Here is a 23756-nt window from a genome sequence, read left to right as displayed (position 1 = left end):
TATTAAAAAATAGAAGAGGAGGAATTGAAGATCAGGACTTTACTTACCACTAATTTCTTGCTATAGGTCCTCTAAGAGAACTGAAAGGAATATGTTTCCTCCTTATAGCTAAAAAAAATCCTTTGTTCTTTAAAAGAATGATTGCCACTTCAGGGCAGGTCTGGCTTTAATTGTAAGAAAAACAAATGTTCAGAAAAACCACCAATGATTAGCTATACAAAATTGACAGTTACCAAGACAGGCAGGTGTCCATCTGGGTCTTGTTCACAGATCACTGACCTGATGACAGGGCAGGAATGCACACCCTGAAATAAATAGACATGGGGTTTGCTAGTGAAGTAATATTTTTATCAAGTGCTGCTGATTCCATAGTACTTCAGCCTGAGGTCTGGAAAACATGATAAGAATGATACTTTCATTTACTTTTCCCTTTTCTGATTAGATCATTTCACTCCTAGCCAATAAAGAGAAGGAATCTTTAAAAATAACTGCAACAATAAAAAAATACTTTCCCTTTAGGCTCCTATATTAGAGTGTTGTTTTACTGTGAAACTAACTAGTTGCATAATCTTGGTTAAGTTGCTTGGCCTCTTGAAGCTTCAGTTGTCCTATCTGTAAAATAAAGGCATTGGTCATAGCTTAGATCAGTGGTCCCCAACCCCCGGGCCGTGGACCGGTACCAGTCCACAGAGAAAGAATAAATAACTTCCGTTATTTCCATTTTATTTATATTTAAGTCTGAACGATGTTTTATTTTTAAAAAATGACCAGATTCCCTCTGTTACATCCATCTAAGACTCACTCTTGACGCGTGTCTCGGTCACGTGATACATTTATCCGTCCCATCCTAAAGGCCCGTCTGTGAAAATATTTTCTGACATTAAACCGGTCCGTGGCCCAAAAAAGGTTGGGGACCACTGGCCTAGATAGATGGTCCCTAAGATCCCTTCCAGCTTGCCAGACTGTGACTTTCCTGCCACAGCTAGTTATCTAGCTGTGTATACAACCTAATTCACTCCTTCTTAGGAGCTTTTGTTATGGTTTTGTTGTTTAAGCTAGAAGCAAGCACCAATTATTGCAACTCTACATAAAGCAACTAGGAAACACTTCACGAATGCTTCCAAGTGAATGAAATAACATACATTTAGAATATTGTGAGATGATCCTTTATATTCCATAAACACCTAAGAACTTCATAACTTCATCATCATGAAACTACCACATGAGTGTCTCCTTATCAACATTTATCAGTTTATCCAAGCTTGTTAAGGTTCAGTGATTACTTCTTGGACCTTTTCACATTTTCTTCCTTTTCGTCACCACGCTAACAGTAGGTGTTCTTTTGGGAGGCATTTTTCCTCCAAAGAAGTTAACACCAAGAGTTGCTCATACACAAGAGAAGTAAGGGAACAATAAAGGCACTTTGAGGTGCTGCTGCTGCGTGTTAGCAGACAGCGTTACCAGCCCGGCGACTCACTGCTGCACAGAGCAGCCCTGAGGACCCGCCTCGCGTGTTTCCCTGTGCAGCTGCCGGGGGCCAGGGGAGTGCTTTCGACTTCCTGCCCCGTTGCTCTTGAAGGGCCAGCTCTCCTCAGCGCTCGGCAGAGAGGGGCCCCTGCATCAGCTCCTCCACGTGCTGCAGTCCCACTGTGCCTGTCCGTTCACAGGCGCCCAGAGAGCTGGTCATTTCCCAGGCCCAGGTTCCAGCCTCCTTTCAGGAATGGTGCCAATGGTGATGTTTAGGAGATTAGGATCTGTAGCTCCCGATTTCCTTTCACCAAAATCAGTGTGAGAAACCAGAGGATTGCCCTACCTTTCTAATATTCAGGCTCGGTTTAACCTTTCTGTCCCTCGTTCTTTGTGATGCAGAACCCTGCCTGAACTTCACAAGGTTACTTTTTTTGGGCTGAAATGCTCACTATGATCACCAGAAGGAGGAGCCTAACCGGAGATCGTGTGCTCGGCCCCTCCCATAGGGCGAGAGTACAGAGCCTCTGCACCCCCCCACCCCCCACCCCCGCCTGCTTAGTTGATGTTTCCCTCAAGGTCTCAGCAACAGTCACTCTTTCCCTGAACTCCAGACCTCACACATGTGACCTTTATTTCTGCCATCTAACCCTTAACATCTGCCTCCTTTACTACAATAAATTCTTCTTGTGACCCAAATTGTCCCCTCAGCAAGTGGCCTGAGTGCCCTCCAGCCTCACGATTCCATACTGCACCCCGTTTTGGTTTCAGCTGCACCAAACCACTAAATCCTCTCCAAGCCTCCACACATTCACCAACACTGGCTCCCCTGAGCTTTTGCATGTGCCCTTCTACCCTTGTGGCCCATCTGAAATCTACTTGCCTGTTCCAGCCACCAAGTCTTCCCTGGTCACTGCAGCCCCACACACTGCTCCCATATCCAACTCAGCAGCCTTCTGAGGTCAGCATTAGTTGTGAACATATTTGGTTCCCTAAAGAGAGCATCCATCCGGTCTTGGCGTTCCTCTCCCTGGTTTGGTGCTGAGACACATTGAATGAGGATCCTGTTGGGCAGATAAAATGTATTATGCTCACTTTGTTAAAGAGGCCGTTGCCTAGGTGGTATTAATGTGTGTTGGGGTGGGCTAAAGGCAGGCAGAATCCTTGTAGCCTGGGGCTTGGTTTTGGGATTAAGCCTTTCCTACCCTTTTTGGTGTAAAGTGGTACAATCCTATCATGCCTCAGAGAAGTGACTTTGTATTAGAGACTTCCCTATTATGTATATTGGATTAAGGGTTTGGATTTCTACACTATAAAATGGGAACGGAGCGGGAGTTTGCTTCTTGGTTCCTGAGATTATCATTAGAAGAGAGAGCAGAGGAGAGCAGAGAAAGGCCACGTGGAGGAGGCCAGGAGAAGCAGCCAAGATGGTGAAGTGCTGAGTGAGATGCCAGTTTGTGTAGAGTTTGTATTTGGGATAAGGACTGTAAAGCCAGCAGTCAGGGCCGGGGCCACTATCACAGCAGCCCGGCCCATGCAGGTTCGCATTTGATTCGGACAGTCGGTAAAGAAACCATGAAGCCAAAAACTGGTGGGCCATAGCCTTTAATCCTACCTTGCACCCGGCGGGCAAGTAAAAATACACACTGGGCTCCAAAACCCAGTCACACTCAGTGCTCACAAAGCCACTGACTTATCCGAGTTTCCTAGAATCAAAGGTTTCTAGCTCACCAGCCTTCTTCTCCTCAGTTCCCCATCTCCTGCCTTATCCCAGATACAAACTCTACACAAACTGGCATCTCACTCAGCACTCCACCATCTTGGCTGCTTTTCCTGGCCTCCTCCACGTGGCCGCCTTCCGCTGCTGGCTCTACTTTCTCTGCTCTCTCATGCTAATCTCAGGAACCAAAAGCCCAAACTCTCGTTCCGTCCCCATTTTATAGTGTAGAAATCCAAACCCTTAATCCAATATACATAACAGGGAAGTCTCCAATACAAAGTCACTTCTCTGAGGCATGATTGGATTGTACCACCCCACATCAAGACGGGTGGGAGAGGCTTAATCCCAAAACCAAGCCCCAGGCTACAATGATCCTGTCTGCCTCCAACACACATTAATATCACCTGGGCGATGGCATCTTTAACAAAGTGAGCATAATACATTTTATCCGCCCAACAATCCACCCCTATGCTCACTTTACTACCCACAATTTACACTACCGGCATCCCTGTGCAAGGAAATTAGAACATTACACAAATTACAACAGCAAAAATCATACAGTTTCAACAATTACAAAGGTACATTTCACCAGTCTCTGAGCACTTAGCCCAAAGCGCAAAATGTCCTCGGTCTTCTTTCTAGCCACGGGAAAAGCTTCCCGGGGTAGGGGAGTGCTTCCAGCAAAGCCACCCCCTACCCCCATCAGGGTATTTTACATTGTCCAAAATCCGTAATCCGAAAGTCCATCCAACAAAGGAGCCAATGCCCACTCCGGTCGTAGTCCAGGAAATCAGTCCACGCACGTGGGTCATCAGCCACCCCCCTCATTCCTGCCGTCCTGGCAGGTCTTACACTGTCCCAAAGAGGGGCACGTGGCAATGGCAGTCAGCATTTCCATCTCTGCTCCGGAAAGCATGTCCAGCCATATTTCCCAAAATCGCAGACCTACCAGGGCCGAAGTAGGTGCTCCTTCCAGCTGCGCTTTTACCTTCTGGAGACTACGGATTGCAACTCCAGTCCGATTCTCCTCATCCTCCAAAGAGGGACTGAAAACACCAGCTCCGGCTGCCGGGCTCGAGCCTCCGTCTGCCGCCACCTTCTGCTCCACAGACCTTGCAGCTCCGGACCCGGCCTCAGCTTCAGCCTCAGCCTCAGCCTCAGCCTCAGCCCCGGCCTCCTGCCGCTGCTGGCTCTCCGCAACATCCAGGGCAAGCTGCAACTCACGAACCTCTGAATCCTCCTGCGTTTGCTCCATTTCCAGGCGAATCTCGAACACCTGGTCGGCCTCCTCCAGCATTTTCTCCAGCTCCAGGGTCAGCATCGGTTTCTCCTGCGTTTGCTCCATCTCCTTCCGCTGCTCGGTTTGCAGGTCCCGGGCGGCCTCTTCCACAGAGCTCTCGGTTTCCTCACGCATGGCTGTAAAGGTCAGCCAGCCTACGATCCCCAAGAGGACAGCCATGGGGAACCCTAACACTAGCCAGTCCTCTACTCCACCACTCAAAGGCTCCTTGCCGATCTGTATCGAATCCTGCCACAGACTACGCCAAATGTAAAGCCAGCAGTCAGGGCCGGGGCCACTATCACAGCAGCCCGGCCCATGCAGGTTCGCATTTGATTCGGACAGTCGGTAAAGAAACCATGAAGCCAAAAACTGGTGGGCCATAGCCTTTAATCCTACCTTGCACCCGGCGGGCAAGTAAAAATATACACTGGGCTCCAAAACCCAGTCACACTCAGTGCTCACAAAGCCACTGACTTATCCGAGTTTCCTAGAATCAAAGGTTTCTAGCTCACCAGCCTTCTTCTCCTCAGTTCCCCATCTCCTGCCTTATCCCAGATACAAACTCTACACAAACTGGCATCTCACTCAGCACTCCACCATCTTGGCTGCTTTTCCTGGCCTCCTCCACGTGGCCGCCTTCCGCTGCTGGCTCTACTTTCTCTGCTCTCTCATGCTAATCTCAGGAACCAAAAACCCAAACTCTCGTTCCGTCCCCATTTTATAGTGTAGAAATCCAAACCCTTAATCCAATATACATAACAGGGAAGTCTCTAATACAAAGTCACTTCTCTGAGGCATGATTGGATTGTACCACCCCACATCAAGACGGGTGGGAGAGGCTTAATCCCAAAACCAAGCCCCAGGCTACAATGATCCTGTCTGCCTCCAACACACATTAATATCACCTGGGAGATGGCATCTTTAACAAAGTGAGCATAATACATTTTATCCGCCCAACAAGGACGGAGATGGGGAACTGAGGAGAAGAAGGTTGGTGAGCTAGAAACCTTTGATTCTAGGAAACTCGGATAAATCAGTGGCTTTGTGAGCACTGAGTGTGACTGGGTTTTGGAGCCCAGTGTGTATTTTTACTTGCCCGCCGGGTGCAAGGTAGGATTAAAGGCTATGGCCCATCAGTTTTTGGCTCCGCTGTTTCTTTACCGACTGTCCGAATCCAATGCGAACCTGCATGGATAGTGGCCCTGCTAGTGCTGCTCTGATAGTGGCCCTGGCCTTGGCTGCTGGCTTTACAGATCCTTAGTTTGCATTTCGTGACACTGAAAGCCTTCCGGCTCAGGTGACATTTCTAGTGTGGTATAATTCTCAGACTGTGCTCCAACCTCAGTAAGGAGTATTCCCTGCAAGCAACACTTTCTCCTCTCACCCCTTCCCTATGCGCTTCTTTATAACGTTCATCCTAATCATCTCCAGAAGTAATTCCTTACAGCGCAGAACATTTGGCAGGCACTGTGCGTTCTGGAACCTGCCAAGTGAGGAGGGTTTAAAGGTGGCTTTTAAAGACTTTGCAAATGCCATTTATAGCTAGAGCTGCTAGAGCATTTATCTGGTTTTCTTAGCTGTAAAACAGCCTCAGCCAAGCTGAAGCGGATCACACTGGCCATGCAACAAAGGTCATTTATTCAGCATATACAAAGTCTCCTGTTACTGGAAATTAGAAGTTTCAATGCTGATTGAAAGCAGAGTTGATATATCTGGACACAGTTATCCTTGACCAAAGAAAGGTGACTCTGAAGAGTACTGTTTCATTGTTTTATTTCCTAAACCTAATTATTGTTAGCTTTACAGCTATCTAACAGTTAACTTCATCATAGAACAGTAACCTGTGTTTTTTGGGGGGGCACCCATTCTGTTTCACATTTGGCACGTCTGGGGTCTTTATATCTGTTTAAGTCCACCCAGATCTGGGTGGCTTTTATTAGAAATAACTTACAAAGCAGGGGCTCAGCTGAATTCCTTCCGTGGGAGGATGTTGATTTCTTAAGAGAACCAAGAAGTCTGAAGAGATCTTCACATTTCTCTAATTTACAGCTGTGTCTCCCCAGCTTAAAATGGCAGTTCCCGCTTCTCCAAGTCCCAGAGATCACCACTCACCAACTTGGTCTACCCAAAACCCAAGACTGGGGACCACACACACACACACACACACACACAGTGGGGGCAAAAGTAGGTTTACAGTTGTGAGTGTGTGAAACACAGAGTTTATTGTTGTATTGTTATTATTTACTAATTATTGTATTATTTCCTGTTGAGGCCCTGAATAGAAACTTAGAACAGGGACAGAATTCAGTGCCCTGAGGCAAAGGCCACAGTGGCTTTACTGACAAAAGTACTGAACACAGTACTGTGCTGAATGCAGCCAATAGGAATAGAATTAGCAATTCTGATTAATCAATAGGTGGGGACATTTGAGCTACTCCCTTGCCCTTTTATCTGTGCTAAAGAAGTTCCCCTTCCTGACTTCCTCATTCTTGTCCCTACTCCTATTTTGTGTGTACCAATAAATACCTGTAGGACTGGGGGTTGGGGCCTCTCATGAAACCTGTATAGAGGATTGTGAGGTGGTCTCCCCTAGGTCCCTGGGTGCACACCACGTGGTCTCTGAGTAGTCATTGTCTCCATGACAATTTCTCATATGAACAACTATAAACCTGCTTTTGCACTCCCCTACACACACACACACACACACACACACACACACACACACACACTCACACTGTTGGGTAAACAAGTGTGTTTAGGTTTGCTCTATTTTGCATTGAGCAGTGTAGAGCCAGTATTCGCGGGCACCATCACAGCCGCCTGGCCAACGCAGGTTAGGGTTTGATTCAGATCGATCATAAAGAAACAATTGAGCCAAAAGCTGGTGGTCCATTTTCCTTTCATCCTAGCTCGTACCCGGCGGGCAAGAAAATACACACAGCAGGAAACACTTCCCTTTCCATTCAGGGTTCCCGAAGCCACTGACTCATCCAAGTTTTCTTAGAATCAAAGGCTCCCACCTCTTTGACTCCATTTTGGATGCCTCCTCTCATCCACATGGCCTTTCTCTACCCTGCTACAGCATGGGCTCCTCCTCTCTACAAGAACGTGGCCACTCTTCCCTAAAATGGCCTCCTAGCTCCTCCTTTTAAAACTTTTCCCTGGGACAACCCCTTCCTCCAGCACACATTAGCATAACCAAGCCCATCCCATGTAAGAAGGACATTAATTATCACCTGGGCAACGGGCAGCGCCACCTTTAACAAAAAGAGTAAACAAAACCAGAAAATACAGATTTTACAACTCATTTGCCCGACAGGCAGTGGTGTGGTGTGGTGTGTGGTGTGGTGTGTGGTGTGGTGTGTGGTGTGGTGTGGTGTGGTGTGGTGTGGTGTGGTGTGGTGTGTGCGCGCGCACCTGTGCATCTGTGGAAGGCTGTGGTGCTTGCCCTCAGGGTGGCAGATTACAAATTGCAGATTGCCTTCCTGCTTGGGAGGGGCCATTGTTTGCTGGAGAAAGGGTTTTTGCTGGAGAGTCTGGAGAGAGAGAGAGAGAACTGAGGGTTTTGGGAGCCCTGAGATGTTCGCCCTGTCTGTTTGGCTGGGGACTGCTGAGGCTGGTAGGGGCCTATGTGTTCGAGTGAGTCCCAAAGGAGAAAGGGAAGCGGTCTTCCCTGCCTTTTTGCTCTTCCATCGTTAGGAGACTTTAATAAATGGAACAGCCCACCATTTTCTGGCTCCGCAGTTCCTTTACCATCTGCCCGAATCCAGTGTGAACCTGCCTGGCCATGGCAGTGGCCACTGGCCTTACACACACACACACACACACAGGCTAAGAGGATTTTTTCTCTTCCTAGTTTTCTTCACAAACATCCTTCCCCTGGGGCTGAGGAGACACACCTGTGGTCTTTCCAATCTCATAATTAAATCCACTGACAATTTTTTCTAGCTCACTTGCAAAATAAATGCTGCAAAGAGAGTTAATTTTACTCTGTGTCTTTGTCCAGTGTGTGCACATGCAATTTTTAGTTTTAGCTTGTTCATAATTAATTCATAAACCAAAGGTAAGGGATCCATGCAGGTCATAGAAGGGGCGGGCATTCTTTTACTAATGAAACACAGCTGCATTTAACACACCTTCTTCCTGTTAGCAAATGCAAATTGAAGGAAATAGACCATCCTGTGGTCATCTCTCTCACTGTTGCCATTTTTCTCCTCACTCCTATTTTCCTATCTCTACCTTGCTTTGGGGGTAATTGTGATACTTTTTAGATATGCTGATCCATATCTCTCTCAAAGCACCCATTTTGCTCTGCACAGATGAGGGGCTGGCTTTCTAGTAGCTCTGTTCCCAGGACCTCCTATGTCCTCCGCCAAGAAGAAGGCCCACCAGTGGGACCTCCAGGCGACAGAACGTGCCGTTTCTGTTCACTTGAGTTATTTTGCTCACTGTAGCGTCAGTGTGAGTAGTCTTTGTTCTTTTTTGTGTTGGAATTTGAGGAGATGAAGACATCTAATTTCAGGAAATCATTGAAGAGGAAAGTTCCCAGTGGGCTGAGAGAGGAACCTGATAGGTATATGGGTGTGTATGTAGACATAGTCATACACTGACCGTGGATATGACTCTCTATTAGACCTGAAGGAGCCCCGGTCCAAGTGGCCTAAGGGGTGGGGTGGAAATCTGTCTTCTCTCCGAATGTCTTTTATCTTGTCCTTAAAAGACACATTCCCTAGGGATTTGTCTCAAATCTCTGTTAAGTGGTGGGCAACTCTCCTTTTTGCTCAGGGAGGAAGATGAGTACTCAGAGCTGCGATCAGAACTCAGCCAGAGTCAACAAGAGGTCAACGAGGACTCCCGAAGCATGGACCAAGACCAGACCTCTGTCTCCATCCCTGAAAACCAGTCCACGATGGTCACGGCTGACATGGGTGAGTCTGCCTGCCATTACCACAAGCCAGAGTCTGGTTTCTGTGATAGGAATTTATAGAAACGTGAGGGAGCCTAAACTAAAATCTAATTAGTCAAGGAGTTTGGTCAGTAGATGGAGGCGTATTCATTTCAGTCCCTTACCTACTACTTTGTTGGTCAAAATGGAACAAAAGAGCTGAATTAACTTTCTGCCCTGATATTTGTGATTCAAACGTGTCACTTCTGTTTGAAAAATCAGGAAATAGGGAGCCAGTTACGAAGGCTACTGAAGTGCTTCAAGTTATAGTAAAATCTGAACTATGACAGCAAGGACAGAATGGGTGGAGGCATATTGCAATGGAAGAAGCAGTAGTAACTATTGGGTAAGGAGCAAATCAGATGATTCTACCATGTTAATCCTGAGTGACTAAAAGAATGATCATATTCCTTAGAAGGAAGTTTGGTTGAGAAATGAGCTGGAAAATAGATATGTTTAAGGTTGTAGAAAAATGTCCGTGTGGAAATATCTGGTACAATGTGTTCGTATGGTGTGTTTTAAACTGCAGATCATGACCTATTAGTGGCTCTTGAAATTATATGAAAAATAAAATATTTTTTAAATGAAATCAAATAGGAAAAAATAGAATGACGGTATTGTTTCATGAAAATTATTTATTACATGTGTAAATAGTAAGTTGCCAAATGAAATGTTCCAAATGTGGGTTGTGGTCCAAATGTTGCAAAACCACCAGTCTACTTGGAGATGCCTAACTAGCTCTTTGGAGAGTTTGAGGTTGAGGATAAAGGCTTTGAAGTTATAAAGTAAGGAGCTCCCTGTGGTCAAAAGGGTGTGGAATCTAAACAGGGAGGAGACTGATGTCTTAGGAAATGTTCACATGTAGGGAAGAGATTGAAGAACTGGGAGAAGGAAGTAAGTGTAGTGTAATTTTCATAGAACTAAAAATTTCATTGAAGAGAGAGACTTGAATCAAATATCACACATTTATGTTTCATTATAAACCTATATAAGTGCTACAACATTACAGAACATAGTACCATGAGAGTGTATTGAAGGAATTTGATTCAATTTAGGATCTCCAGGAAAGCTCCCTTTGGAAAGTGTCATTTGAACTGAGATCTGGCAAATAAGTAGGAATTAAGCAGGTAAAAGAGGAGATGACATTTAGGGGGTAGGGACAGATGTATTCCTAAAGGTGTAAAAGGATTATAGTGTATGAAGGGCAAAAAGGTTTGATCTTTATTCAAAGATCCAGAAGCGCCAACTGAAAGATTTTAATAGTGGGAAGGAAGGGAAAAGGCAATCAGATTTGCATTTTGAATCAATCAGTATGAATGAGGAGAAAGAATCAGTGGATCAAGAATTAATGGGGGCCTGACTGGTAGTGGTGCAGTGGATAGAGCGTCAGCCTGGGATGCTGAAGTCCCAGATTCAAAACCCCAAGGTCACTGACTTGAGCATGGGAGTCAATGACTTGGCCGGAGCCCCCCCCCCCCCTCCATCAAGGCACGTATAAGAAACAATCAATGAACAACTAAAATGACACAACTATAAGTTGATGTTTCTCATCCCTCTCCTCCTCTTCTCTCCCTCCTCCCTCTTCCCTCTCTATCCCTCCTCCCTCTTTTTCTCTCCCTCTCAACGGAAGAAAAAGTGAATGGGGGAGGCCAACTAGGAAAGCATTGAAAAAGTGTAGGTGGACATGACCATATCAATAGATGCGAAAAAGCATTTGATAAAATCCAGCACCCATTTATGGTAAAAACTCTCAATGAAGTGGACTAGAGGGAACACACTTCAACATAATAAAGGCCATATATGACAAACCCACAGCCAATATCATACTCAATGGGCAAGTTCCCTTAAGATCAGGAACAAGACAGGGATGTCCACTCTCACTACTCGTATTCAATATAGTACTGGAAGTCATAGGCACAGTAATCACACAAGAAGAAGAAATAAAAGGTATCCATATTTGAAAGGAAGAACTGTCATCATTTGCAGATGACATAATACTGTATATAGAGAACCCTAAAGATTCCACCAGAAAACTACTAGAACTGATAAATGAATTCAGTAAAATAGCAGGATACAAAATAAACAGCCAGAAATCAGTTACATTTTTATATACCAATAATCAATCACTAAGGAAAACAAAGAAAACAATCCTGTCTGACCAGGCGGTGGCACAGTGGATAGACTGTTGACTTGGGATGCTGATGACCCTGGTTCAAAACCCTTAGGTTGCCGGCTTGAGCAAGGGGTCACTGGCTCAGCTGGAGCCCCCCACCCTGGTCAAGGCACGTATGAGAAAGCAATCAATGAACAACTAAAGTGCCACAACTACAAGTTGATGCTTCTCATCTTTCTCTTTTCCTGCCTGTCTGTCTCGCTCTCAAAAGAAAATAAAAGAAAAAAAATCCCATTCACAATTGCTTCAAAAAGAATAAAATGCCCAGTAATAAATTTAGTCAAGGATGGAGAAGACCTGGTACTAGTAGAAGAGGGTGTGGGTGGGGGTAAATGGTGGTGGACGAGGACTTGACTGTGCTGGGGGCGTGAAGACACAATACAGAGTATAGAGATGTGCTGTGGAATTGGGCACCTGAAGCCTGTATCATGCTAACCACTATCACCCCAGTAAATTCAGTTTAAAAAAACAATAAATATACATTTTCTAATCTGCTGGGGAAAAAAGTATAGGTGGGAAAAATTGGTGCTGGGATTTAGGGTGGTGGCAGTCCAGATATAGGAAAGCAGATGAGTGTAGAAAAGGTATAAAACGGCAAGACCTGGCTGAAGGATTGGGAACAGGGTAGAGGAGGAGGCGCGTGTGTGGAGATGATCCGTACATGTCTGGATTGCGCAGTGGATGAGCCGTGGGCACACTCACCAATGTTGCAGTATAGGAAAAGGGACCAGGTGCGTCTGCTCTCAATTTTGTTTTGTTGTGTTTGGGAGGAGGACGGGGTGCGGTGGAGATTGTGTTTTGTTTGGACGTAAGTTGAAGGCATAGGGAGATGTTTGGGAAGGCAGTTGGTATACATATGAAGCCAGGAGAGGGGTGTGGGCTGAAGAAAAGCAGGTAGGAGACATCAGATTATCTACAGATACTTCCTGAAGCAATGGGAATCTAGGCGTAGAATGAAAAGTGAAGAGAGCCTGGAGCCTAAGCCTTGGGCTCACCAGCTGATGAGGAGACTCAGCAGGAACTCATTGGGTGGGAATGGTCCTCTCATCATTTTGGTCTGGGTTTAAATGCACCTCCTTCCAAAGCATCTCATGAGCAGCAGTCTTTGCAGGTCCCCATGCTCACTCTGTCCTGCTGACTCTGTTGCTGCCCCATTTGATTACTTCCTACATCACATTGAAATGTTAAATGATATAGTTGTATTTCTTTGCTTGCCTGACCCTCCCACTAAACTCCGCTACACAGATGCATGCTTGTCTTACCTACTAGTGTATCTCCAGAGCCCTACTGCAGGGCCTGGCACACAGTATGTGTTCAGAGATACCTCTTTGAGTGAACTAGTAAGCAATCAACCAATGTATCCAGTAGTCAGACCAGGCAAAGCTATAAGCAGGGAATGAGAGTGGTTTCCAGACACAGGTGGGTCAGAGAAGGCTCTAATAGGAAGAAGGGGTCAGCAGGCTGGATGCTACTAAAGCCAAATGAGATGGATTTAGCTACATCACCGTCATGAGAGCTGGTCCCAACTGAGCCAGATAGAAGTGGGTGAGGAGTGAGGATGCCTCCACCGGCCTGGGGTCTTGACTTCAGGCCCAAACTGCCTCCCTCCAACTTGAACCAAACCTGAACCCAGACCCTGGGCCCTGCTGTGTGCCCAGGTCCTATATGCTGCTATCCCAGCTTCATAATCTCTAACCCCAGTGGCCCGAGTCTCTGGACTCTGTCTTCCAGCCGCAGCAAAGGTCCCGGTCACTACAGAGATGTTCCTGCACTGATCCCTCCATTCGTATCTCTGAAATTATATATAGTTTATGAAGTCAAATAAGTGACCCACACCCCAACGAAGTTTCTTAATCAACTAAAGTTGGGAAGTGGAGGGATAAAGGCTCTTCCACAGCTGGATGTCTTTACTGTGGGACTTCCCAGAGCATCCGTAGTTCAGGCTCCACACTTCTTTCCGTCCTTTCCCTTGTTAAAAAAACGCATGGTCGTTGCAGCTAATGGCGGGATCAGAGCTCCTGGAGAGCAGAAAGGCTGTCTGCCCAGTGCCTGTGTGTGTTCTCTGCTCACAGTCGGCGGCCTTCTAACTCATTTATTCTGAAACTCACAGGGAACCGTGCTAGGGACTGGGGGGAGAAGACAGGACCTGCCCTCAGATGGCTGCACTGCCGTATCCCGCCCTCACAGCAGAGTGACAGCTGGCCTCTTACCATGGCCCGCAAGGCCCGAGTGTCCCCCACCAAACCTCATTCTCCCCAGCTCTCCCTGTTTTTCTTTCAGCTCTGACCTCCTCGCTGGCCCTCTTGCAACCCCCTCACTGGCCAGCTTCCCTGGCTTCAGGGCCTGTGCATTCTCTGTTCCTCTGCCTGTCGGCTCCTCCCTGCTGCCCCCCCAGCTTTCTCCCACAGTCAGCCAGCTGCCTTCTCATGGGAGCTGCCCCCGACCCTCTCTGCGTCTGACAGCGTCCACTCACTGTCCCACTCTCAGTCACACTCTCCCCTTCCCCGCATTGTCTGCATAGCGCTTTGCACTGCCTGGTGATGTCACGTGTTTGCATTTATTTCATTCTCTATTACCAGTCTTTTCAGTCTCTTGCTAGATTGCAGGCTCTTTGCGGACAACTCTCCTGTTCAGCAATGTAACAGTGCCCGCACGTAGTATAGACACCCAAATATTTTAGTAGCAGCAGATTCCATCTTGGAGCTCACTATTCTTTGGGAGAAGTAGGAAACAGGGAATAACCAACAGTGGGGTAAGGACCACAGCACAAGGTGGACGGAGCCCCCCATGACACCCTGAGATGGGAGCGTTGGGGAATGAGTTGCATTTATGATACATTTAAACCGAGGGACAAGTGGAGACAATGCGGACAAAGAGCAGGAGGCGGGAAGAGTGCTGTGGGCACGGGGCCACACCTGCCAGGTCCCCGAGGAGGGAGGCCCTGGGGACAGCGAGGAGGGAGGCCCTGGGGACAGCGAGGAGGGAGGCCCTGGGGACAGCGAGGAGGGAGGCCCTGGGGACAGCGAGGAGGGAGGCCCTGGGGACAGCGAGGAGGGAGGGCCCTGGGGACAGCGAGGAGGGAAGGCCCTGGGGACAGCGAGGAGGGAAGGCTCTGGGGACAGCGAGGAGGGAGGCCCTGGGGACAGCGAGGAGGGAGGCCCTGGGGACAGCGAGGAGGGAGGCCCTGGGGACAGAGAGGAGGGAAGGCTCTGGGGACAGCGAGGAGGGAGGGCCCTGGGGACAGCGAGGAGGGAGGGCCCTGGGGACAGCGAGGAGGGAGGGCCCTGGGGACAGCGAGGAGGGAGGCCCTGGGGACAGCGAGGAGGGAGGCCCTGGGGACAGCGAGGAGGGAGGCCCTGGGGACAGCGAGGAGGGAGGGCCCTGGGGACAGCGAGGAGGGAGGCCCTGGGGACAGCGAGGGGGGAGGTCCTGGGGACAGCGAGGAGGGAGGCCCTGGGGACAGCGAGGAGGGAGGCCCTGGGGACAGCGAGGAGGGAGGCCCTGGGGACAGCGAGGAGGGAGGGCCCTGGGGACAGCGAGGAGGGAGGGCCCTGGGGACAGCGAGGAGGGAGGCCCTGGGGACAGAGAGGAGGGAGGCCCTGGGGACAGCGAGGAGGGAGGCCCTGGGGACAGCGAGGAGGGAGGGTCCTGGGGACAGCGAGGAGGGAGGGTCCTGGGGACAGCGAGGAGGGAGGCCCTGGGGACAGCGAGGAGGGAGGGCCTGGGGACAGCGAGGGGGGAGGCCCTGGGGACAGCGAGGAGGCTCATTAAGGCTGCAGCAGAGTGCAGTCCCTGCGCGTGTTCATCGGAACTGGACGTTCGCCTCCTCTTGTTCCTCTGCCATTTTCCAATTAAATTGCTTCAATAGGGAAAAAAGCTTCCATATATAAACACCATTATAGGAAATCATTACAAAGCAGCCATTTCATTATGGTTGCTGTATCTGCAAACATGCATTAGCAACCCAGAGGTTTCTTTGAGCTGGATTTTATATGCAAAATATGCTGCTGTGTATCTGCTGATCTCCATTTAAGGTAACAGGAGTAAGTCCAACCTATTCCCTTCATTAAGAAAGCACTTTCCTTTTGTTTTTAAACCACAGCTCTCAGAGCCAAGGCTGCCCCTTCAGTAAGCTGGCTCCTGGGCACTGTCCCCAGGGCCGGGAGGAGTAAGCCAGCAATTAGAAAGTGCTTTGACTTACCTGAGCAGTCATATAAAAGACAAAGGTCCCAGTGAGGTCACACTGCACTTTTATTTTTTTAAGACAAAGAGAGACAGGCAGGCAGACAGGAAGGGAGAGAGGTGAGAAGCATCACCTCGTAGTTGTGGCACATTAGTTGTTCATTGATTGTTTCTCATATGTACTTTGACCAGGGGTCTCAGGCCAAGCCAGTGACCCCTTGCTCAAGCCAGTGACCCCACACTTAAGCAGCGACCTTGGGGTTTCGTACCTGGGACCTCAGTGTCCCAGGTCGACACACTATCCACTGTGCCACCACCAGTCAGGCAGGTCATAGTGCATCATAAAATAAATTGCATTACCTCTGTTCAAATCTGGTCACACAATTGTTTGGGAAATAAAGGTAAATAAATGGAAAAAGTTAGAAATTGTGGCTTGGGATTTTTATTTTCTCAATTTGGCTAAGAATTCTAGTTGGATATAATAGATAACATGCTTTGCTTGCATGCTTTGTGTCAGGCATTTGCAAGCACCCTCATGTTTAATCCTCAAACTTGAAGGAGGCCTTGTAAATCTCATTTCTAAAATTGGGACTACAGAGTTTGGAGAGGGTAGGTCACTTGTCCACGGCCGTGCAGCTAAGTGGTTGTTTTTGTTGTTGCTGCTCTGTTTCTGTCAGTGGCTTTGCTTTGACACACCTCCGCGTAAACAGTGAGCCGTGCCAGTGGCTGGTGCGCTGCACTTGACTGCAGTCCTTTGAGGTCTCCAGTGCTGAAGGGGGAATTTAGGGAGCAGCTGTGTCATCAAGCACCTGGCTACTAGCAGTGTATGTTGTTAATCAAGATTTTGCAGAACTCTGTCTTAGAAACAACACTCTTAGATCAAATGGTTCTGGGTGTCACAGCAGAGCACAGATGTGTGCACATGGGCTCATTGCATCACGCATGTTAGCACGTGTGCAATGTGCTCTCCAGCAAGCTGTTTCCCCAACTCCAATAATGGAATAGCAAAGCTTGTCAGGAGCAGTTGTTTGTAAAACGGACAAAATCCCTCAAGCGATGGCTCTTTGCACAGCCTGGGATGGGTTCTGGTCCAATATTTTGAGGTCTCTTCTGGTTTTAGGTGAGAAATTCTTATTTATCTGGAATTTAGCGATGCTAAGCTATTTATACTCTTAGGGATAAAAGGAAGCATATGATACCTTGCTTGCTGGTGTGATCATTTAGAGATCTCCTCCTTAGAAGTACTTTTTGGAGGACGACCAAGGAAGAATTTACACATGAAACCTGGTTCTTTGGCATGGCTGTAGCTATGAAATATGTTTAACGTTAAAGCCAGATTTTTTCCTGGCTTAATGGCCAATGAGGCTTAATGGCTTTGGGAAAAATGTTCCAAAGTGTCAAGCAGCCACTCCCAGTGGGGAAAAGGGGGGCTGGGCAGGGAAAGACAACCCTGCCTCCTCCAAAAATGGTTTCTGCAGACGTGGAGAGTGTTTACAAAGCATGGCAGCCAGTCGGGAGAAAACTCGCTTTTCATTGGGAATGAGGTGGCAACGTGGTCAGGCATCCTCCGGCAAAGAATTTTCAATGAGAATCAGATTGTTTGTAATCCGATTCTTAAACTCTGAAGAACCAATCCACAGGTTGGAAAGGTTAGACAGGGCTGAAAATAACACCTGGCTCATTGATGTAACAGGCCGGTCCTCTGTCACCCGTTTTCTCTTCTCCTTACTTTAATTAGGCAACTTGAGTTCTCCCAAGGGGTTTTCCGTGTTGGTCATCCCTGAGAGCCAACCTCAGGGAAATCTCAGAAGTTTGGAACATTGACTCACCAGAGGGCTCTTTGAGCGGCTATGTGCTTTCTCCCAGGAATCTGAGCCTGGTCAAGTAAGACCTGTCTGCAGATGGTAACAGGGCTGAGTGATTGAGGAGGCCATCTAAAGTCATTCCAGAACTTTCCATGGAGCATAACCAAACTCGAGAGTAGGACAGGTCCCTGTTCCACTTCACTCGGTGTTATGTGGGAATATTTCCTCAAGTCCTGTTCAGTAATGTGCAGTCCCCAGAAGAGGCTTGCGATGTAAAATAGAAATGAAAAGGCACTGATCATTTGTTCAAAATGAGCTCCTGTAATTATTGCATTTGTGAACTCCTTTTCAGAGACATAACAAGCAGCCTTTGTTTTCTAAACAGGCCATGTCTCCTCAGGTTGGAATGCACTTTGGTTGTTCGAAACTCATGACATGGTTTTCCTTAAAACTAGCTCTATAAAGGAGTGCTAGCTTCTGAGACAAACCTCTGACAGCTTAGTTAGTCCGTGGCAGTGGTGGGACTCAAATCATTTAACAACTGGTTCTCTGCCCTAGTGACCATTTTCAGTATTAAAAACCCATATACTGAAAGGTAGTTTATTACTTCATGCATTTACTACTTAAATAAGAACAATGAAAGAGGTACACAAAACTAGATTGTTATAAAAAAGAGTTTTAAAATATTAAATAATACCTGACAAAAAACAATAGAGTTGTTAAAGATATTTCATATTGCTTCTCGATTGGCATCCTCACTTGCAATTTTTTCACCTATGGACGGAATGAACATCACTACAGGGGCTTAGAATACGCTGCTGTGCATATGAAATCAAGAAAGAGTAAGGAATGTAAATTTGTGATTTCCACACTGGGTGGCTGCCCAGGCGCCCACCTTAGAGAGAACCCTGATTACAAGTGCCATTTTAACAACCGGTTCACCGAACTCAACAAAAAATTAGAATTAGATATCGGTTCTACTGAGCTGGTGAGAACCAGCTGGATCCCAGCACTGGTCTGCGGTGGAAACTGGGACCTCGCTAGTGTACACAGCCCCAGCTGTCACTGTGCACATGGTTTGTGAGCAAAGATATTACAGGCCCCATTGGATGCCAGAAGCTCATCTTCTCCCGGCTGGTGGCCGGCCCCCTTTGCTTGGGTCCTGTCTGCTCTCGAGGGCTCGAGGGAGCCTAGCCTGAACAGAGACTTGCAACTTGAGGTGGGTGATCCAACTCTGAGAAGGGCCCGTTTGTCCCAGAGGTTAGTGGGCTTCCAGGGCACTGGTCAGGGGTGAGGCCCGAGACCAGGCCGGGGCCGATGACGGAGCCTTGGTAGCGCAGTGGAGGCTGCAGGTCACCCTCTAAGTTGTTTTTTTTTTTTTTACAGGGACAGAGAGAGAGAGTCAGAGAGAGGGATAGACAGGGATAGACAGACAGGAACGGAGAGAGACGAGAAGCATCAATCATCAGTTTTTAAGATCAAGTTCACTGTTGAGAAACAAACCGTATCAAAACTGCAAAGTGACAAAAGCAAAAATGAAAACAAATCTCAAGCCAGTAAGACTTGGCTAAAATAAGTCTTAAAAATGCAACATTGTTTTCTTTGGGAAAGAAACAGAGAAGAAAGACAAAAGAAAGAAAGAGATACAAAGTTAGTTGTATCGTTGATTGCTTAGTTGTTCATTGATTGCTTTCTCATATGTGCTTTGACTGCGGGCTTTCAGCAGACCGAGGAACCCCTTGCTTGAGCCAGCGACCTTGGGTCCAAGCTGGTGAGCTTTTTGCTCAAGACAGATGAGCCTGCACTCAAGCTGGCGACCTCGGGGTCTTGAACCTGGGTCCTCCACATCCCAGTCCAACGCTCTATCCACTACACCACCGCCTGGTCTGGCTGCAGGTCACCCTGCTAAATGTGCCTCTAACTCTTTCTTGGGGTAACTTCTTGGAGTTACAGGTACAGAATGATTTTTATGGCTTTCCATAGAGTGCCAGGGTGCACCCCTTTTGTCCCTCCAAAGGTTTCCTCACATCCTCTGCAACTCTTGGTATTTTTAAAATCTTAATGCAGGGCCTCTTTGGATGATTAGTAGGAGTCAAATAAGTAAAATGATCATACATGAACTTGAACTTTCCAACGTATGTGTTGGAACCTCGCTCTGCAGAAGCCACTGCCAGAACTTCTGTATCACAAAGGCCGGGGTGGGGTGGTGGTGGGGGGGAATTCTGTGGGGGCGCTGGGGCACCTTAGAGCGAGGGATCCTAAAGAGGTGCCAGCAGCTGGGTTCGCAGTCGCTGGAGGAGTTTTATGGCAACTGATGGCATGTTGTCTCCCTTACACCTTCACCATATTTAAGATCAAGTTCACTGTTGATGAGAAACAAACCGTATCAAAACTGCAAAGTGACAAAAGCAAAAATGAAAACAAATCTCAAGCCAGTAAGACTTGGCTAAAATAAGTCTTAAAAATGCAACATTGTTTTCTTTGGGAAAGAAACAGAGGAGAAAGACAAAAGAAAGAAAGATACAAAGTAGATTCTTCCTCCCTGTTAGGTAGGGGCCTGGAGGGGTGTGTGTGGGTCGTAGCATGTGGCTCTGCTGCTTTTTGGCTGGGTCACCCTGACTCGTGCCTGTGTTTTCAGGAATAATTTGGGTCCATCAGGGGCACTTGCAGGAGAGCATTCCTGTTCTCATAGCTGCACTGAGAAATTGATCGTCGTAACGGCCCCGAGTTAAATCTGGACATGTGCACGGGCATGCTATTGTCAGACCTCCTTGCCTTGAAAGTTGCGTATTTGTTTTCCTCTCAACTTCTTATTTTGAAAAACTTCAACCTTATGTAAAAGATCAAACAAATTCTCCCTCAGAATATTTTGCCTTGATTTACCAGTTGTTAACATTTTGGCACATTTGATTTTTGCACACTCAGAAATTTCTTTTTCTGAGCCATTTGAAAGTAAGTCGCACAATTCACGAATGGAAATGCGTAATATTTTCACAGCAACAAGATAATACAGGTCAATATTCATAATCTTTTGACCCATTAACTTCATTGCTAGGAATTTAAGGGAAAAATATCTGTGACTTGCCCCCTCCCAAATGATGGTGTTTGCCAAGAAAGAAATCATAGTAGTCATAAAATGTTAAGAAATACTTGTGGAAAAAATAAAAATCCGTAGAGCTTCATCTACGCATTCATAGAAAAAATGTGGAACGGTTAAAATGCTACGAGCAGTAAATTGAGGTTGGAGTTATTCTGGATCATTCTTATTTGCTTCTTGGAACTGTCCTGTTTAGCACTTTTATTTAGAATGAACATTTATTTTCTTTTTTTTTTTTTTTTTTTTTTTTTAATTTTTCTGAAGCTGGAAACAGGGAGAGACAGTCAGACAGACTCCCGCATGCGCCCGACCGGGATCCACCCGGCACGCCCACCAGGGGCAACGCTCTGCCCACCAGGGGGCGATGCTCTGCCCATCCTGGGCGTCGCCATGTTGCGACCAGAGCCATTCTAGCACCTGGGGCAGAGGCCAAGGAGCCATTCCCAGCGCCCGGGCCATCTTTTGCTCCAATGGAGCCCCGGCTGCGGGAGGGGAAGAGAGAGACAGAGAGGGAAAGTGCGGCGGAGGGGTGGAGAAGCAAATGGGCGCTTCTCCTGTGTGCCCTGGCCGGGAATCGAACCCGGGTCCTCCGCACGCTAGGCCGACGCTCTACCGCTGAGCCAACCGGCCAGGGCAACATTTATTTTCTTTAATAAGTAAAAGCCCTCTAATGGTTCTTAGAAAGAGTTCTTTCCTCTTATCTCTCTGCCCCCTTTCAGCTCCATTCCTTGCTTTTCCCAGGCTGAGGGCCTGGCCACTCTTCACTCGGCCCCACCCCGCCCACCCCTCTTTAGAATCACTACCCATCAATGCCTACCTCTTTCTTTTGTTTTCTTCCTGTTTTATTGAGATGTAATTGACATTCAACGCTAAGTTTAAGTTATAGAGAATAATGACTTCATGTACATATACTGTAAAATGATTACCACAATAAATTCAGTTAATGTCCATCACTTCAAAAAACAAACAAAAAAAATTGCAGACATCACAGTGCTTCCCCCTAAGTGTATCAGCATAACCTCTTAAGAACAGGGACCTTATCTTTATAACCACAGCACCTTTATCACCCCCAGGCACTTTAACCTAGATGGAACATTATAGAAAGTCCATACTCATAGAGCCTGGCCAGTTGGCTCCATGGTAGAGTGTCAGCCCAGCGTATGGATGTCCTGGGTTCGATTCCTGGTCACAGCACACAGGAGAAGCAACCATCTGCTTCTCTACCCCTCCCCCTCTCTCTCCTCTCTCTCTCCTCTCTCTAAAATTAATAAATAAAATCTTAAAAAAAATAAATAAAGCTGCCTGACCTGGCGGGTGGCGCAGTGGATAGAGCGTCAGACTGGGACTTGGGAGGACCCAGGTTTGAAACCCCAAGGTCGCCGGCTTGAGTGTGGGCTCATAGATGTGACCTATGGTCGCTGGCTTGAGCCCAAACTAGCTGGCTTGAACAAGGGGTCACTAGTTCTGCTGTAGCCCCTTGGTCAAGGCACATATGAGAAAACAATCAAAGGACAACTAAGGAGCCACAACGAAGAACTGAGGTTTCTCATCTTTCTCCCTTCCTGTCTGTTCCTGTCTGTCCCTCTCTCTGTCTTTGTCTCTGTCACAAAAAATAAATTAAAAAAAAATAGTTTAAAAAAGTAAATAAAATAAAATATATATATAAAAAGAAAGTCTACACTCAGATGTCTCCAAATGTCCCAACACTGTCTTTAATTGCTTTTGTTTAGTCCAGGATCTGGTCAAGCCTCACACATTGTTTAGTTGCCAAGTCTTTTTACCCCCCTTTCATCCCCACCTCTCATACATTGACATTTTCTTTCCTTGTTTTTTATGTTTTTTTTGTGTGTGACAGAGACAGAGAGAGCGACAGATAGGGACAGACAGACAGGAAGGAGAGAGATGAGAAGCATCAATTCTTTGTTGTGGCACCTTAGTTGTTCATTGATTGATTTCTTTTTTTTTTTTTTTTTTTTTTTTTTTTTTCTTTTCTTTTTCATTTTTCTGAAGCTGGAAACAGGGAGTGACAGTCAGACAGACTCCCGCATGCGCCCGACCGGGATCCACCCGGCACGCCCACCAGGGGCGGCGCTCTGCCCCCCAGGGGGCGATGCTCTGCCCATCCTGGGCGTCGCCACATTGCGACCAGAGCCACTCTAGCGCCTGAGGCAGAGGCCACAGAGCCATGCCCAGCGCCCGGGCCATCTTTGCTCCAATGGAGCCTTGGCTGCGGGAGGGGAAGAGAGAGACAGAGAGGAAAGCGCGGCGGAGGGGTGGAGAAGCAAATGGGCGCTTCTCCTATGTGCCCTGGCTGGGAATCGTACCCGGATCCTCCGTACGCTAGGCCGACGCTCTACCGCTGAGCCAACCGGCCAGGGCGATTGATTTCTCATATGTGCCTTAAACAGGGGGCTCCAGCTGAGCAAGTAACACCTTGCTCAAGCCAGTGACCTTGGGCTCAAGCCTGCGACCTTGGGCCCCAAGCCAGCAACCTTTGGGCTCAAGGCAGTGACCATGGGGTCGCTATGATCCCACACTGAAGCCAGCAACCCTGCGTTCAAGCGGTGAGCTCAGGGTTTTGAACCTGCATGTCCCAGTCCAATGCTCTATCCACTGCGCCACTGCCTGGTCAAGCCATTGACATTTTTAAGAAAGCCAGGTTAGTAGCTTTATAGAAAGTCCCCTAATTGTGATGGTCTAGTTTCTTATTATTATTAGATCAGAGGTTAATGTTTTTCACAAGAATATACATGGGTGCTGATGTGTGCTCACTACTGTGTTGCAGCAGGAGGTTCGTGTCAGTTTGTTAATTACTGGTGATGTTGAGCTGTTCTCAAACTGTGACGCCATCCTTCTTATCCTCTTGCCTTCAGTAGACACAGTCACCTGTACATCACGCGGGGTGACCTTGGTGGATTCTCTCTTCCTCCTTTCCTCTGAGACCCTTCAGTCTCCTTGCACTCAGACCCGGGAACCAACTATTCTATCATTTGTGAGGCTGTTTTGTTCAGTTTTGCTTATTTCTCACTGGAGTTGGGGAGGGCTTTGCTGCGGGCAGAGGGGAGATGACCACTAGAAAGAAAGT

At 47.4% G+C, this 23756-nt stretch overlaps 1 protein-coding gene across 3 annotated transcripts in view; it reads left to right on the top strand.

Annotated features, from left to right (window-relative positions):
• Nucleotides 1-23756, top strand: part of MCC (MCC regulator of WNT signaling pathway) — a 521764-nt gene that overhangs the window by 398887 nt on the left and 99121 nt on the right. For all 3 annotated transcript variants that reach the window (XM_066382027.1, XM_066382028.1, XM_066382029.1), the window contains one exon: nt 9255-9397. In XM_066382027.1, coding sequence (XP_066238124.1) covers nt 9255-9397 — 143 coding nt within the window. The remainder of the gene's footprint in view (nt 1-9254; nt 9398-23756) is intronic.

The sequence above is a fragment of the Saccopteryx leptura genome, chromosome 4, assembly GCF_036850995.1.
Source record: "Saccopteryx leptura isolate mSacLep1 chromosome 4, mSacLep1_pri_phased_curated, whole genome shotgun sequence".
NCBI classification, from domain to species: domain Eukaryota; kingdom Metazoa; phylum Chordata; class Mammalia; order Chiroptera; family Emballonuridae; genus Saccopteryx; species Saccopteryx leptura.
The sequence above is the reverse complement of the archived record's forward strand: the minus strand, read 5'-3'. Positions and strand labels throughout refer to the sequence as shown.